Genomic DNA, 17,404 nt, shown 5'->3' with positions numbered 1-17,404 from the left:
CCCTCCCTCACCTCGCCCTCTGCCCCCCTCCCTCACCTCGCCCTCTGCCCCCCTCCCTCACCTCGCCCTCTGCCCCCCTCCCTCACCTCGCCCTCTGCCCCCCTCCCTCACCTCGCCCTCTGCCCCCTCCCTCACCTCGCCCTCTGCCCCCCTCCCTCACCTCGCCCTCTTGCCCCCCTCCCTCACCTCGCCCTCTGCCCCCCCTCCCGCTCACCTCGCCCTCTGCCCCCCTCCCTCACCTCGCCCTCTGCCCCCCTCCCTCACCTCGCCCTCTGCCCCCCTCCCTCACCTCGCCCTCTGCCCCCCTCCCTCACCTCGCCCTCTGCCCCCCTCCCTCACCTCGCCCTCTGCCCCCCTCCCTCACCTCGCCCTCTGCCCCCCTCCCTCACCTCGCCCTCTGCCCCCCTCCCTCACCTCGCCCTCTGCCCCCTCTTCCCTCACCTCGCCCTCTGCCCCCCTCCCTCACCTCGCCCTCTGCCCCCCTCCCACACCTCGCCTCTGCCCCCCTCCCTCACCTCGCCCTCTGCCCCCCTCCCTCACCTCGCCCTCTGCCCCCCTCCCTCACCTCGCCCTCTGCCCCCCTCCCTCACCTCGCCCTCTGCCCACCCTCCCTCACCTCGCCCTCTGCCCCCTCCCTCACCTCGCCCTCTGCCCCCCTCCCTCACCTCCCCTCTGCCCCCCTCCCTCACCTCGCCCTCTGCCCCTCCCTCACACGCCTCTCCCCTCCCACTGCCGCCCCCTCCCTCACCTCGCCCTCTGCCCCCCTCCCTCACCTCGCCTCTGCCCCCCCTCCCTCACCTCGCCTCAGCCCCTCTCCCGCCTGCCCCCCTCCCTCACCTCGCCCTCTGCCCCCCTCCCTCACCTCGCCCTCTGCCCCCCTCCCTCACCTCGCCCTCTGCCCCCCCTCCCTCACCTCGCCCTCTGCCCCTCCCTCACCTCCTCTGCCCCCCTCCCTCACCTCGCCCTCTGCCCCTCCCTCACCTCGCCCTCTGCCCTCCCTCACTCGCCCTCCCTCCTCTCGCCCTCTGCCCCCCTCCCTCACCTCGCCCTCTGCCCCCCTCCCTCACCTCGCCCTCTGCCCCCCTCCCTCACCTCGCCCTCTGCCCCCCCTCCCTCACCTCGCCCTCTGCCCTCCCTCCCCCTCCCACACCTCGCCCCTCTGCCCCCCTCCCTCACCTCGCCCTCTGCCCCCCTCCCTCACCTCGCCCTCTGCCCCCCTCCCTCACCTCGCCCTCTGCCCCCCTCCCTCACCTCGCCTCTGCCCCCTCCCTCACCTCGCCCTCTGCCCTCCCCTCCCTCACCTCTCCCTCTGCCCCCTCCTCACCTCGCCCTCTGCCCCCCTCCCTCACTCGCCCTCTGCCCCCTCCCTCACTGCCCTGCCCCCTCCCTCACCTCGCCCTCTGCCCCCCTCCCTCACCTCGCCCTCTGCCCCCCTCCCTCACCTCGCCCTCTGCCCCCCTCCCTCACCTCGCCCTCTGCCCCCCTCCCTCACCTCGCCCTCTGCCCCCTCCCTCACCTCGCCCTCTGCCCCCTCCCATCACCTCGCCCTCTGCCCCCCTCCCTCACCTCGCCCTCTGCCCCCCTCCCTCACCTCGCCCCTCTGCCCCCCTCCCTCACCTCGCCCTCTGCCCCCCTCCCTCACCTCGCCCTCTGCCCCCCTCCCTCACCTCGCCCCTCTGCCCCCCTCCCTCACCTCGCCCTCTGCCCCCCTCCCCTCACCTCGCCCTCTGCCCCCCCTCCCTCACCTCGCCCTCTGCCCCCTCCCTCACCTCGCCCTCTGCCCCCCTCCCTCACCTCGCCCTCTGCCCCCCTCCCTCACCTCGCCCTCTGCCCCCCTCCCTCACCTCGCCCTCTGCCCCCCTCCCTCACCTCGCCCTCTGCCCCCCTCCCTCACCTCGCCCTCTGCCCCCCTCCCTCACCTCGCCCTCTGCCCCCCTCCCTCACCTCGCCCTCTGCCCCCCTCCCTCACCTCGCCCTCTGCCCCCCTCCCTCACCTCGCCCTCTGCCCCCCTCCCTCACCTCGCCCTCTGCCCCCCTCCCTCACCTCGCCCTCTGCCCCCCTCCCTCACCTCGCCCTCTGCCCCCCTCCCTCACCTCGCCCTCTGCCCCCCTCCCTCACCTCGCCCTCTGCCCCCCTCCCTCACCTCGCCCTCTGCCCCCCTCCCTCACCTCGCCCTCTGCCCCCCTCCCTCACCTCGCCCTCTGCCCCCCTCCCTCACCTCGCCCTCTGCCCCCCTCCCTCACCTCGCCCTCTGCCCCCCTCCCTCACCTCGCCCTCTGCCCCCCTCCCTCACCTCGCCCTCTGCCCCCCTCCCTCACCTCGCCCTCTGCCCCCCTCCCTCACCTCGCCCTCTGCCCCCCTCCCTCACCTCGCCCTCTGCCCCCCTCCCTCACCTCGCCCTCTGCCCCCCTCCCTCACCTCGCCCTCTGCCCCCCTCCCTCACCTCGCCCTCTGCCCCCCTCCCTCACCTCGCCCTCTGCCCCCCTCCCTCACCTCGCCCTCTGCCCCCCTCCCTCACCTCGCCCTCTGCCCCCCTCCCTCACCTCGCCCTCTGCCCCCCTCCCTCACCTCGCCCTCTGCCCCCCTCCCTCACCTCGCCCTCTGCCCCCCTCCCTCACCTCGCCCTCTGCCCCCCTCCCTCACCTCGCCCTCTGCCCCCCTCCCTCACCTCGCCCTCTGCCCCCCTCCCTCACCTCGCCCTCTGCCCCCCTCCCTCACCTCGCCCTCTGCCCCCCTCCCTCACCTCGCCCTCTGCCCCCCTCCCTCACCTCGCCCTCTGCCCCCCTCCCTCACCTCGCCCTCTGCCCCCCTCCCTCACCTCGCCCTCTGCCCCCCTCCCTCACCTCGCCCTCTGCCCCCCTCCCTCACCTCGCCCTCTGCCCCCCTCCCTCACCTCGCCCTCTGCCCCCCTCCCTCACCTCGCCCTCTGCCCCCCTCCCTCACCTCGCCCTCTGCCCCCCTCCCTCACCTCGCCCTCTGCCCCCCTCCCTCACCTCGCCCTCTGCCCCCCTCCCTCACCTCGCCCTCTGCCCCCCTCCCTCACCTCGCCCTCTGCCCCCCTCCCTCACCTCGCCCTCTGCCCCCCTCCCTCACCTCGCCCTCTGCCCCCCTCCCTCACCTCGCCCTCTGCCCCCCTCCCTCACCTCGCCCTCTGCCCCCCTCCCTCACCTCGCCCTCTGCCCCCCTCCCTCACCTCGCCCTCTGCCCCCCTCCCTCACCTCGCCCTCTGCCCCCCTCCCTCACCTCGCCCTCTGCCCCCCTCCCTCACCTCGCCCTCTGCCCCCCTCCCTCACCTCGCCCTCTGCCCCCCTCCCTCACCTCGCCCTCTGCCCCCCTCCCTCACCTCGCCCTCTGCCCCCCTCCCTCACCTCGCCCTCTGCCCCCCTCCCTCACCTCGCCCTCTGCCCCCCTCCCTCACCTCGCCCTCTGCCCCCCTCCCTCACCTCGCCCTCTGCCCCCCTCCCTCACCTCGCCCTCTGCCCCCCTCCCTCACCTCGCCCTCTGCCCCCCTCCCTCACCTCGCCCTCTGCCCCCCTCCCTCACCTCGCCCTCTGCCCCCCTCCCTCACCTCGCCCTCTGCCCCCCTCCCTCACCTCGCCCTCTGCCCCCCTCCCTCACCTCGCCCTCTGCCCCCCTCCCTCACCTCGCCCTCTGCCCCCCTCCCTCACCTCGCCCTCTGCCCCCCTCCCTCACCTCGCCCTCTGCCCCCCTCCCTCACCTCGCCCTCTGCCCCCCTCCCTCACCTCGCCCTCTGCCCCCCTCCCTCACCTCGCCCTCTGCCCCCCTCCCTCACCTCGCCCTCTGCCCCCCTCCCTCACCTCGCCCTCTGCCCCCCTCCCTCACCTCGCCCTCTGCCCCCCTCCCTCACCTCGCCCTCTGCCCCCCTCCCTCACCTCGCCCTCTGCCCCCCTCCCTCACCTCGCCCTCTGCCCCCCTCCCTCACCTCGCCCTCTGCCCCCCTCCCTCACCTCGCCCTCTGCCCCCCTCCCTCACCTCGCCCTCTGCCCCCCTCCCTCACCTCGCCCTCTGCCCCCCTCCCTCACCTCGCCCTCTGCCCCCCTCCCTCACCTCGCCCTCTGCCCCCCTCCCTCACCTCGCCCTCTGCCCCCCTCCCTCACCTCGCCCTCTGCCCCCCTCCCTCACCTCGCCCTCTGCCCCCCTCCCTCACCTCGCCCTCTGCCCCCCTCCCTCACCTCGCCCTCTGCCCCCCTCCCTCACCTCGCCCTCTGCCCCCCTCCCTCACCTCGCCCTCTGCCCCCCTCCCTCACCTCGCCCTCTGCCCCCCTCCCTCACCTCGCCCTCTGCCCCCCTCCCTCACCTCGCCCTCTGCCCCCCTCCCTCACCTCGCCCTCTGCCCCCCTCCCTCACCTCGCCCTCTGCCCCCCTCCCTCACCTCGCCCTCTGCCCCCCTCCCTCACCTCGCCCTCTGCCCCCCTCCCTCACCTCGCCCTCTGCCCCCCTCCCTCACCTCGCCCTCTGCCCCCCTCCCTCACCTCGCCCTCTGCCCCCCTCCCTCACCTCGCCCTCTGCCCCCCTCCCTCACCTCGCCCTCTGCCCCCCTCCCTCACCTCGCCCTCTGCCCCCCTCCCTCACCTCGCCCTCTGCCCCCCTCCCTCACCTCGCCCTCTGCCCCCCTCCCTCACCTCGCCCTCTGCCCCCCTCCCTCACCTCGCCCTCTGCCCCCCTCCCTCACCTCGCCCTCTGCCCCCCTCCCTCACCTCGCCCTCTGCCCCCCTCCCTCACCTCGCCCTCTGCCCCCCTCCCTCACCTCGCCCTCTGCCCCCCTCCCTCACCTCGCCCTCTGCCCCCCTCCCTCACCTCGCCCTCTGCCCCCCTCCCTCACCTCGCCCTCTGCCCCCCTCCCTCACCTCGCCCTCTGCCCCCCTCCCTCACCTCGCCCTCTGCCCCCCTCCCTCACCTCGCCCTCTGCCCCCCTCCCTCACCTCGCCCTCTGCCCCCCTCCCTCACCTCGCCCTCTGCCCCCCTCCCTCACCTCGCCCTCTGCCCCCCTCCCTCACCTCGCCCTCTGCCCCCCTCCCTCACCTCGCCCTCTGCCCCCCTCCCTCACCTCGCCCTCTGCCCCCCTCCCTCACCTCGCCCTCTGCCCCCCTCCCTCACCTCGCCCTCTGCCCCCCTCCCTCACCTCGCCCTCTGCCCCCCTCCCTCACCTCGCCCTCTGCCCCCCTCCCTCACCTCGCCCTCTGCCCCCCTCCCTCACCTCGCCCTCTGCCCCCCTCCCTCACCTCGCCCTCTGCCCCCCTCCCTCACCTCGCCCTCTGCCCCCCTCCCTCACCTCGCCCTCTGCCCCCCTCCCTCACCTCGCCCTCTGCCCCCCTCCCTCACCTCGCCCTCTGCCCCCCTCCCTCACCTCGCCCTCTGCCCCCCTCCCTCACCTCGCCCTCTGCCCCCCTCCCTCACCTCGCCCTCTGCCCCCCTCCCTCACCTCGCCCTCTGCCCCCCTCCCTCACCTCGCCCTCTGCCCCCCTCCCTCACCTCGCCCTCTGCCCCCCTCCCTCACCTCGCCCTCTGCCCCCCTCCCTCACCTCGCCCTCTGCCCCCCTCCCTCACCTCGCCCTCTGCCCCCCTCCCTCACCTCGCCCTCTGCCCCCCTCCCTCACCTCGCCCTCTGCCCCCCTCCCTCACCTCGCCCTCTGCCCCCCTCCCTCACCTCGCCCTCTGCCCCCCTCCCTCACCTCGCCCTCTGCCCCCCTCCCTCACCTCGCCCTCTGCCCCCCTCCCTCACCTCGCCCTCTGCCCCCCTCCCTCACCTCGCCCTCTGCCCCCCTCCCTCACCTCGCCCTCTGCCCCCCTCCCTCACCTCGCCCTCTGCCCCCCTCCCTCACCTCGCCCTCTGCCCCCCTCCCTCACCTCGCCCTCTGCCCCCCTCCCTCACCTCGCCCTCTGCCCCCCTCCCTCACCTCGCCCTCTGCCCCCCTCCCTCACCTCGCCCTCTGCCCCCCTCCCTCACCTCGCCCTCTGCCCCCTCCCTCACCTCGCCCTCTGCCCCCCTCCCTCACCTCGCCCTCTGCCCCCCTCCCTCACCTCGCCCTCTGCCCCCCTCCCTCACCTCGCCCTCTGCCCCCCTCCCTCACCTCGCCCTCTGCCCCCCTCCCTCACCTCGCCCTCTGCCCCCCTCCCTCACCTCGCCCTCTGCCCCCCTCCCTCACCTCGCCCTCTGCCCCCCTCCCTCACCTCGCCCTCTGCCCCCCTCCCTCACCTCGCCCTCTGCCCCCCTCCCTCACCTCGCCCTCTGCCCCCCTCCCTCACCTCGCCCTCTGCCCCCCTCCCTCACCTCGCCCTCTGCCCCCCTCCCTCACCTCGCCCTCTGCCCCCCTCCCTCACCTCGCCCTCTGCCCCCCTCCCTCACCTCGCCCTCTGCCCCCCTCCCTCACCTCGCCCTCTGCCCCCCTCCCTCACCTCGCCCTCTGCCCCCCTCCCTCACCTCGCCCTCTGCCCCCCTCCCTCACCTCGCCCTCTGCCCCCCTCCCTCACCTCGCCCTCTGCCCCCCTCCCTCACCTCGCCCTCTGCCCCCCTCCCTCACCTCGCCCTCTGCCCCCCTCCCTCACCTCGCCCTCTGCCCCCCTCCCTCACCTCGCCCTCTGCCCCCCTCCCTCACCTCGCCCTCTGCCCCCCTCCCTCACCTCGCCCTCTGCCCCCCTCCCTCACCTCGCCCTCTGCCCCCCTCCCTCACCTCGCCCTCTGCCCCCCTCCCTCACCTCGCCCTCTGCCCCCCTCCCTCACCTCGCCCTCTGCCCCCCTCCCTCACCTCGCCCTCTGCCCCCCTCCCTCACCTCGCCCTCTGCCCCCCTCCCTCACCTCGCCCTCTGCCCCCCTCCCTCACCTCGCCCTCTGCCCCCCTCCCTCACCTCGCCCTCTGCCCCCCTCCCTCACCTCGCCCTCTGCCCCCCTCCCTCACCTCGCCCTCTGCCCCCCTCCCTCACCTCGCCCTCTGCCCCCCTCCCTCACCTCGCCCTCTGCCCCCCTCCCTCACCTCGCCCTCTGCCCCCCTCCCTCACCTCGCCCTCTGCCCCCCTCCCTCACCTCGCCCTCTGCCCCCCTCCCTCACCTCGCCCTCTGCCCCCCTCCCTCACCTCGCCCTCTGCCCCCCTCCCTCACCTCGCCCTCTGCCCCCCTCCCTCACCTCGCCCTCTGCCCCCCTCCCTCACCTCGCCCTCTGCCCCCCTCCCTCACCTCGCCCTCTGCCCCCCTCCCTCACCTCGCCCTCTGCCCCCCTCCCTCACCTCGCCCTCTGCCCCCCTCCCTCACCTCGCCCTCTGCCCCCCTCCCTCACCTCGCCCTCTGCCCCCCTCCCTCACCTCGCCCTCTGCCCCCCTCCCTCACCTCGCCCTCTGCCCCCCTCCCTCACCTCGCCCTCTGCGTCAGCCCTATCTCATCTTTTTGGCTCCCCCTCTGCACCTCTTTTCCCCCCCAAAATAATCTGTTCAGTCTTTGCCTAAGTTCATACGTGACAAATCTCACTTGACCAACGTAGCGCAGAGTGACCAGCACTCTGGAGCCTTACTCCCTTACTACAGTCTCATCCTTACCTCACATCCATGATTACACACCTGCCAACAGAGCACAACTCTATCTAGTTCACTTCTGGAAGGTTTATTGTGCACTGGCTTTTTAACTCAATTATTTTCTGGGAACCTCTGTACTCACCCCAGTGAGTGATGTTGGTACATCAGAGTGGAAGGTTTTTTTGCCCCAGTGTCAGCATCAGGCACTTCTTCCAAAATGAGCTCTTGCAGAGTCAGATGAGGACTCCTACAATGAAAGGGCCATGTGCTAACTTTCTTCTATCCATATTGTGTTTCATTGGCTCAGTAATTGCTCTTTTGTCTGTTACTTTTAAAATAGCAATTCGGGGTATATTGACTTTGGAAAATGTGTGACTTTTAATGGTCTTGGTTTTGACTTTTGCTCATTACTCTTGCAGCAAACGGCTGGATCCTTCAGAGATATATGAAATTTGTTATCTACGCTGAAAGAAATCTTTTTTTCCAACTCGAGCTTCATTCCTGGCTGATCTCTGCATTGAGTTATGTCAACAGCTGCACTAATCACCTTGTGTAGATTTGGTGGCTTTCAAGTGAGAAGAAGAACACTGTTGACCTTCAAGCTGCTGCAGGACGAAAGGCGTGAGGTTCTCTTTTGCCATCGCAGTACTAGCGATTGGAGGTCTTCACGGTTTGACGTAGACGGTGGTGGCCGTGTAACAGCCTGGGATTCTTTTGGAATCTGGGATAACCGCATCGATGAACCAATTCTTCTTCCACCCAGCATAAAATATGGCAAACCCATTCCTAATATCAGCCTGAGTAAAGTTGGGTGTGTCACTCAAATAGGCCAACGGAAAGAGAATGAGGACCGTTTCAGTATTGGAATGCTGACTGATAACGTGCTATATTTTGCAGTGTTTGATGGACATGGTGGAACAGCAGCTGCTGACTTTTGTCATAAGTACATGGCAAAGCATATTGCGTACGTACCTCTCGTCAGTTTTTAGCTTGTAAGCGATTAACTTGAGGTCCTACAACGTATTAGAAAGTATCTTTCTGGTATAGTCCTAATTCAAACTTGCCTTCTCAGTGATGAATGTACCTACTGTTTAATTGTGGGGCTTGTCTTTCGAAGTACCTTGGTTAAAAGAGTTTGTTGTTGTGAAGCATCCCCTGCCCCCACCCTCCCACACCACCTCCCCTTAACTGTACAGTGTAAGCCACTTGTAGTGGACTTATCTTTGCTAATTTGATTTGTGTGGCATGTCAGTCAGCACATGAAGTGACGTTCATTGTCCAGTCCGAATCTGCTTAGTCTATGCCAGTCCCAGTCCAAGCTGACTGCGTGCTCTAATCTGTGGTAGACATTGCTTCTCAATGATATTGCTACACTATACCCTGAAATCTTCCACTCACTTTACTCATCCAGACAAATCTAATAATCTAACTTTTATCTCTTCTGAACACTCAGTATATGTTCTAATCATTGCCATTCTATGGGGTCAGCTATGTTTCTGATATTCATGCTGCATCACCATTTCTTACAGATAAACAGCCTCCCCTTCCAGCATCTTTCTTCCGAAAGCTTCAAGCATTGAAGTAAAGGTGGCTGCAATACAAAGGGGAATAAGTTTTATACTTGAGTTTGATAGACCCTTGGTCAGACCCTGTCTAGTGTGCTGTTAATTTCTGGGCATTGCACATCAGGAAGGATACTTTGGCCTTGGAGGAAGTGCAAACAGTTTCACTAGAATGATACTGTGGCTCTGAAATCTAAACTATACAGACAAATTGCATAGACTAGGTTTCTTTTCATGTTTGCACTTGCTGTTCAATATTCAGTCCGTTAACACCTTATCTGTACTAATGCTTTGTCTTTCAACACACCGTTAACATATTGTTTGCCTTTGCTCCATGACCTTTTGGTCAGCTATGTGGCCTTGTCCAATCTACACCTCCTTTGTTATCTCTTGCCCCACCCCCACCTTGCTTGCTCATAACCTGTGACATTTCTAATATTTGTCAGTTCCGAAGAAGGGTCACTGACCCAAAACGTTAACTCTGCTTCTCTTTCCACAGATGCTGCTGGACCTGCTGAGTGGTTCCAGAATTTCTTGTTTTTATTTCAGATTTCCAGCATCCGCAGTATTTTGCTTTTATATTAGACTAGGTTTCTATTCCTTTTGAGAAAAGCAGATTTGAGATATTTAAAATGCTAAAAAGGATTTGATGGTTTCTCCTCTATTCCATTTCCTCTGGTGGACGAATTAGGGACAAGAGGGAGCTTTCTGGATTGAGAGATTTTTGCTAGCCAAATGATGTCAAGGGTACAAAGGTGGGGTCAATGGAGTTGAGGTGCAGATCAGCCATAATCTGTTTGAATGGCACAGCGGGCTTTGCTCCTGTTCTTAAAGCTTTGCTGTGGCCTTCAGTGTCTGGCTCCTGTAGGTCTGACTTTTTGTGTCTATACCAACCAGTTGACTATCTTCTACTTTATCAATTGGTCTTGTCTGCAATCCAATTTTTTTTCCTCTTCCCTAGGAGCTATCTAATTTAAATAGTTCTCAATAGCTGCCTCAATGTTTCTCAAGTTTCAGTTGTCTCCCTTAGATGCAGACCACATCTCATGTACCAGTCCCTTTTTTATTTATGGAAGTGTCATTCTTTTCAGACCAGATTAGCAGTCATTTGTTTACCTCGTCATTTACCAAACCAGATTGACATCAGGGAACATTATTTCGCAACTTTCAGGTTTTGAGATGATCCTTGCCGATATGACTTTTAAGACTCCTGCATAATTTCTCACCATATTGTTTCCTCTTGCATCAGTACCAACACAGGGTCTTTTCTTGTCACTTTCAGTAGCCAATTTAATCCTTTTGCAGCGTGTAGTGATCTAGCTACAAGCAGACAACTTGATACCATTTGAGTATTATCCTTAAAGCACACATGGCTATCCACCTTCCTGAGTAAAGAGTTTCCTGCGACGGTCATTTCTGTGCCTTTCAGTCTGCATTTTTGTACCAGCTATTTTTGTCTTTCTAACTGCCTCTTCTATGACCTGTTTTCCTTTGGATTATTGGGCAGTTCCTGGTTTCTGTTCATTATTGTAATTTCCCGAGTAGCTTGGTCAGTTGTGACCCAATTGGTAGCACACTTGCCTCTGATCTGGAGACATGGGTCCAAGCCCCGCTCCAGAGCCTTACACACGCAATCTCGGATGACACGGCAGTGCAGTACTGAGGGAGTGCTGAACTGTCCAAGATGCTATCTCTCAGAAGACACATTAAACCGATGCCCTGTCTGCCCCCTCAGGTAGATGTGAAAGATCCCGTGGCACAATTTGAAATGGGCATTCTCCCTGTGTTCTAGCCAATATGAGTCGTTCAACAAACATTAAAACATTGCCATTGCTGTTTGTGGCAGCTTGCTGTGTGCAAATTGGCTGCCTACATCACAACAGTGACTACACTTCAAAAGTACTTAATTGGCTTAAAGTGTCTTTGAGGTCAGGAAAGGTGCTATATAAATGCAAGTCTTCCCTTTGCTGGCTTTCTTGCTGCCTTTTTTCCCCCAACTGAATTCATCAAGTATTCTCATTTTCTTGTTTTCCTTCATCACTTGCTTGGTTTTCTTGGCAGCACTGTACTTCATGCTGTTCTGCAGCTTTGATCTCCAATGACCTGTAGCAGTTCAGTCTAGCCAATTAAATGACATGGCTGGGGCAAATCACTCAAACGATGGTTGTCTGGTTTTACTTTATCTATTTGCTGTCCACTTTAAATTTTTCTTGTCCTCCCTACCTACATTCCTGGGCTTCTTTCCAATATTATTGTTGGGATGATTTGAAGATAACGTTTGGTTCCATTTTCAGTCAGAAGTACTGCAGTGCAGCATATGACAATGTGCTGAGTTGTGATCATTGTGACATTGAGTAAAATTATAACATCTGTCACTCTTAATTAGGAAGGCTCCAAACAATTATACAGAGTATGAAATGTATTGACACCATCATACACTATTAAAATGTATCTGGCAAGAGGAATAGTCAATTAATATCCTTGATAGAATTTAACAATTTCACTTTCTATTTTACAATCCTTATTTCAGAATGAAACAATTCAATCCTTTTTCAAATTTAACATGTGCATTTACTTACTAGCTGCATGTTACTACAGCATTTTGTAACCAATATATTTCTCCTAAAGTTTAACTTGAAGCTATGTAGTGACTTTCCTGTCCTCAAGGACATCCCATAGCACATAACTGCCAATAAGCCACCAAAAGACTTGCAGGTTGCTAGATAAATTGGCCATTATAAATTGCCCCTAGTATAGGTAGGTGGTAGGGAAATATAGGGACAGGTGGGGATGTGGTAGGAATATGGGATTAGTGTAGGATTAGTATAAATGGGAGGTTGATGGTCGGCACAGACTCAGTGGGCCGAAGGGCCTGTTTCAGTGCTGTATCTCTAAATAAATAAATAAATTACTTTTCAATTGTAGTTATTATGTGAGCAAATACAGCTAACTTGCATACAGCAAGGTCTCACAAACAGCAATGGGATAAAGTACCAGTTAACTGTTGGTATAAAAACAAGAAATGCTGGAAATACTCAGCAGGTTTGGCAGCATCTGTGGAGAGAGAAGCAGAGTTAACGTTTCAGGTCAGAGACCCTTTTTCAGAACTCACAAATATCAGAAATGTAAAGGGTTTTAAGCAAGTAAAGTGGGGGTGGGGCAAGAGATAACAAAGGTGAAGATGTTGATAGGATAGGGTCACAGAATAACTGTCATGGAACAAAGGCAAACAGTATGTTAATGGTGTGCTGAAAGACAAAGCGTTAGTACAGAGGGGGTGTGAATGACTTTAAAGCACAGAGCACTCCAAGCACAAACATTTAAAAAAACATTTAAAAAACAGTGGAAACAAACTAAACAAACTGAAAAACCTAAAATAAAATAAATAACTAAGCATAAAAAGGGGGACTCTGAAATTATTGAACTCCGTGTTCAACTGTTAACTGTTGGTGTTTGTTGAGGGATAAATAGTGACCAGAACATCATGAGGCCACCTTTGTAATGCAAATGGAGGGATCTTTTGCATCCAGTTGACTTGAAAGAAAGCTACCCACAAAGATTTAAGGATTTTATTCTCTGTGACATGGATTTCACCTTTCCTGAAATTGCTTTTTATCCTGACCCCAACTTTAGGAGATCACTGACATCCAGCAACAGTGATGCCATCAAACAGGCTAAGCAGCCAATCATACTGAAGAATTGAAGACAGTAAACCAAAAAATAAAATCCACCCATAGTTCTACACTTTTCAGTCCTTTTGCAGAGCGTAAAACAAAGGGCCGTATGCATGGGATTGGTAGAAATATCATAAACTTTAAAAAAAAAAGTTAATCTATAGAATTTTTTTAGCATAAAGAAATTTGACATCCCACAAGTATAAAAGTAGTTTTTCAGGACCAGAGAGGTTTTTGCAGAAGTAATTATGACTTAGTACCCTGTTTAAAAATTCAGTTACACCACATAGATTTTTCGAGGGTTTCTTTGCCATGAGACAAATAGTGTAAAAAATGGAAGTTCACGTCAAATCAGTGATTTCCAGATGATTTGCATTTGCAAGATGTTCAACAGCCATCCTGCTGAGGAATCAGGAATTGTTGACAGCAAGTTCAGGCATTCCACGTTTAACTACATATCTGCAGACGCCAGAAGTTGCTGTCCGTTTCACAGAGTAATGACTGTGAACACTGACCATTTCGCTGTCATTATAACTACAAAATCCGAGCAAGTACCTCTGACAGTGCAGCACTCCTTCAGTACTGCACTGGAGGTTCAGCCTATGAGCACAGGTCCTGGAGCGGGGCTTGAACCCACAACCTTCTGACCTGGAGGCAAGAGTGTGTAGGGAGCCAAGCACATAATTCAGCCTAAAGCAACACTAAGGGAGTGCTGCATTGTCAGAGGTACTGTCTTATAAATGAGATGTTAAACTGAGGCTCCCATCTACCACCTTGGATGGACATAAGAATCGCACAGCATTATTTCCAAGGTCAGGGGATTTCTCTATTAATCCCCAGTCATCGCTAAAATGCATTATCCGATTATCGCTTTGTTGTTTGTCGAACCTTGTGTGCAAATTGGCTGCCGTCTTTCCTTACATTACACCAGGCCACATGTTAACAGTATTTAATTGGTTGTAAAGGGCTTTTTGATGTCTTGAGGCTGTAGCCTCTCTAATTTCATAATTTATTAAAAGCAAAATTAAGTATGGTGTATTAAACTTGCCACACGTTTACTATATTTTGTTTTGTTTAAAAAAAAAACTACGTTGCTATTCAACACTTCTCTCACCATAAATCTCACACATTAATATTTAATTGTCTCACTGAAGTCATGATTAAAAAAATTTTGTTCATAATTGGCATTCAGATTAGTGTTTAATACATACAGGTTTAATTTACATGTGATTTCATTTTTGCTTTTTACATAGACAATGCCTTTCACAGGAAGAAGATCTGGAAGTGGTATTGACCAAAGCTTTTTATGAAACAGATAAGGAATTTGCAAGACATGTCCGTTTATCTGCAAATGGTAGGTACCTCTATTTAAAATCTGCCGTTAGTAAATAAGGATTAATTGAGGTAACTAGTTCTAGTGTAGACGTGAGTAAACATATGAGCTTTTAACCACCTGGTGATGCATATATTTTTAAAAAGGCTATAGTTGATCGGGTAATAGTTCAGGGTTAATGTTATACATTACTTTTGTAGTTCATTGCCATATTAATTAATGTTGGTAAGGGAAAAAAAGATCCTGCAACTGGATTGAATAGCTTTTATTCATTCTTTCTAACAAAACTGTATAGTTATGCTGCTGGATTCAAATGTCATAAAATGGTGTAGTCATAGCCTGTTGCTTTCGGCTAAGCCCGTTTTTGATATGTTTTGGTTTTCTGCAGTGCCAAACAAGTCCTTTTAAATGCCAGTTCCATGCATAGTTAAACACAGCTCTTTTTATTGCCACACATAAAGTTAGTTTCTAAACTACGAATATTGCATATTTAAAAGTTGGGCTGGAGAAATGCATAAAATGCTGAACACTTTTTTAAAAGCCATGTTTTATTTAATATTAATGCCAAGCATTGTCGTCTTCTTTGGCCTCCTTATCTCGAGAGACAATGGGTAAGCGCCTGGAGGTGGTCAGTAGTGTGTGGAGCAGTGCCTGGAGTGGCTATAAAGGCCAATTCTAGAGTGACAGGCTCTGCCACAGGTTCTGCAGAAAAATTTGTTTGTCGGGGCTGTTACACAGTTGGCTCTCCCCTTGCGCTTCTGTCTTTTTTCCTGCCAACTGCTAAGTCTCTTCGACTCGCCACATTTTAGCCCCGCCTTTAGCTGCCCGCCAGCTCTGGCGAACGCTGGCAACTGACTCTCACGACTTGTGATCAATGTCACAGGAGTCTTAAGGAAAATTATAGTATTTTTCAAATGAAACCTATGTATAAGACCATATCTCCTGTTGGCTTTCACAGCAATAGGATGTGCTTTATTTCTTCTTTGTAAATTGTTAGAACTATTTTAAACAAATAATATAAGATCTCTTTTGTATTAGGATTAGTTTATTTTTATAAAATATTCTGGTATGATTACGTCACATTAATGATGGGTCATAATTCGGTGTGTAATAAATTTTGTGCAAGAATTTTTTAGTTGTCAATGGATGAATTCTCTTAAACAAGTTTGATGTAGTGTGTCTCCTTTTTGCATTAAGCTTGATTTTTTTTTTGGATATATTGATAACCAAAGGACATTATACATTTTTCATTTCTTCAGTACATGCTCTAGAATTGTGAATTGGTGCTTTAGCACTGCACTCCTGCAACAGTTGTAGTATTTACATAATTCACATTACTTCTCCATGTAGTTGAAAAGAAATCCTTTCCTGAAATACTAATATAAGATTTTCTGGTATTCCGTGAAATCTTTGGGGAAGGCAAATGGATCCAGTGATTACGAGAAATATTAAAAGCAAAAAAGACAAAAAAAAACTACTTGCATTCTTCAGTGAATTGGGGTTAAATTTATCCTGTCATGGTTTTTAACATTCATTAATTAGAAATGCAGTGTAAGTTATGGAGTGGCTGTTTCCTGCTTTGTATATTGCTATCAGTGAGCAGGACTAGGTGGTAAAATTCATTGAACACTCTTGTTTTATCTCTGGCACCTAGAATTGGATACAACTTGGTTCAGTCTTTAGCGACATGACTCAAAATCATAAGAAATAGAAGCAGGAGTGGGCCATTCGGCCCTTCTAACCTGCTCTGTTCAATAAGATGGCTAATCTGATTGTGGCCTTAACACCACTTTCCTGCTGGATCCAAAATCTGTCTAACTCAGCCTTGAATATATTTAATGATCCAGCCTCCACTGCTCCCTGGGGAAGAGAATTCCAAAGATTAACGATCCTCTGAAAGAACAAATTCCTCCCCATCTCGGTCTTAAATGGGAGACCCCTTATTTTGAAACTGTGCCTCCCAGTTCTAGATTTCCACACATACAAACTGCACAATTTGGGTTGAAATTGACCATCCCTGTTAAAGAAGCTATGAGCGTGACCAGTATAGGGAAGGGAATGTTCCACGAGGTAGTTGGGACACTGGAGTACTGAAGATAAAGTATGTTGTTGAGGCAGCATAGAGGGATTTAATTCTCTGCCTCACATGCACTTTAGCTCCATCCTGCTCCTTTGGCAACAGCCCCTTTTCTTTCAGCAGGACTGCTCTCCCTGTCTAGTTAGAAACTACCTCTGCTATGAATTGCAGGGCTTGACTGGAGGAAGAGGACAGAATTGTCAGTAGTGAAAGGCATTTGGCAGCCATGTGTGCTCCTGCTAAAAGAGCAACGCTTTTTAGATTCCATGCATTTGAGCTGCTGGCGAGTTTTTTCAAGAAGCGAGCACTTTACATTAATAGTTTCACTCAATTTCATGTGGCTCATTTGTGTATTGCTCATTAGCAAGATTGCCAATACGTGGCTATAAATGGAGCGTATTGGGTTTCTGGATGTCAAGAAGTTCATATTTCTTCAGTTCCCATTAGTAGGTCGGCTGTTCATGCCAGCAATTCTTTTTGGCTGTGAAAATGTTTGATGAATAAAGTTCGCCTTACTTGTGTGCAGCTCCATGTGTGAATGGGAGGGAGGATTGCTGTCTGGGCTTTAAGCCCAAATCAGAGCAATTGACTTTTGATGTTGCCCCTCTATCTATGTTTTCATAAACAAATGGGAAAGAGGTTTTAAAAAAAAAAGTAAGGGGCAAGAAAAGCAAAGAATTTTTTTTTTTAAAGTAATCGAAGAGAGAGAAAAATTCAGAGCAAAAGAAAGAAATGTTTGAGAGAAAACCAGGAGAGAAGTAAAAGGAAAAAATATTTTGGAATATTTTGTGACTGATTTTTTAAATTAATTTCCATAACATTTTGCCACAGATAACCATAATTTTTCCAAAATTAGAGCCCTAGTTTTAGGAGCTTGCCATTGAGTATAGTGCTTAGAGTCATAGGAGGAACTGAGCTCCAGGGCAAATGAAGGATTAAAAAACATCTTCTAACAACATAGAGCAGACATTTATCAGGCTGCAGATTCAGGTTTATAAAGAGTCCAAGATGATCCATATTTCCATCTTCTGTGTATTTAATTGAAATAAAAGATTATGGAGTGATCTAATTGCGGTGCTTAAGATGGTCAGAGGAGGTTTTATAGGGTGGTTAGAGAGAAACAATTTCCTTTCTGGTTAGGGGGGAGGGGGGTAGTCCAGAACTAGGGGACATAGTCTGAAAATTAGAGCTGAGCTGTTCAGGGGTGAAGTCAAAAAGCTCTTCAACAAGTTA

At 55.0% G+C, this 17,404-nt stretch overlaps 1 protein-coding gene across 2 annotated transcripts in view; it reads left to right on the top strand.

The window, feature by feature from the left end:
* The window catches only part of ppm1kb (protein phosphatase, Mg2+/Mn2+ dependent 1Kb), a 56,491-nt gene that overhangs the window by 6,378 nt on the left and 32,709 nt on the right, over positions 1-17,404 (top strand). For both annotated transcript variants that reach the window (XM_068045794.1, XM_068045802.1), the window contains exons 2-3: positions 7,945-8,489; positions 14,015-14,115. In XM_068045794.1, coding sequence (XP_067901895.1) covers positions 8,050-8,489; positions 14,015-14,115 — 541 coding nt within the window. In that variant the 5' untranslated portion in view covers positions 7,945-8,049. The remainder of the gene's footprint in view (positions 1-7,944; positions 8,490-14,014; positions 14,116-17,404) is intronic.

The sequence above is a fragment of the Heterodontus francisci genome, chromosome 1 (genome assembly GCF_036365525.1).
Source record: "Heterodontus francisci isolate sHetFra1 chromosome 1, sHetFra1.hap1, whole genome shotgun sequence".
Taxonomy (NCBI): Eukaryota; Metazoa; Chordata; class Chondrichthyes; order Heterodontiformes; family Heterodontidae; genus Heterodontus; species Heterodontus francisci.
This window is presented reverse-complemented; position numbering and strand designations above follow the sequence as displayed.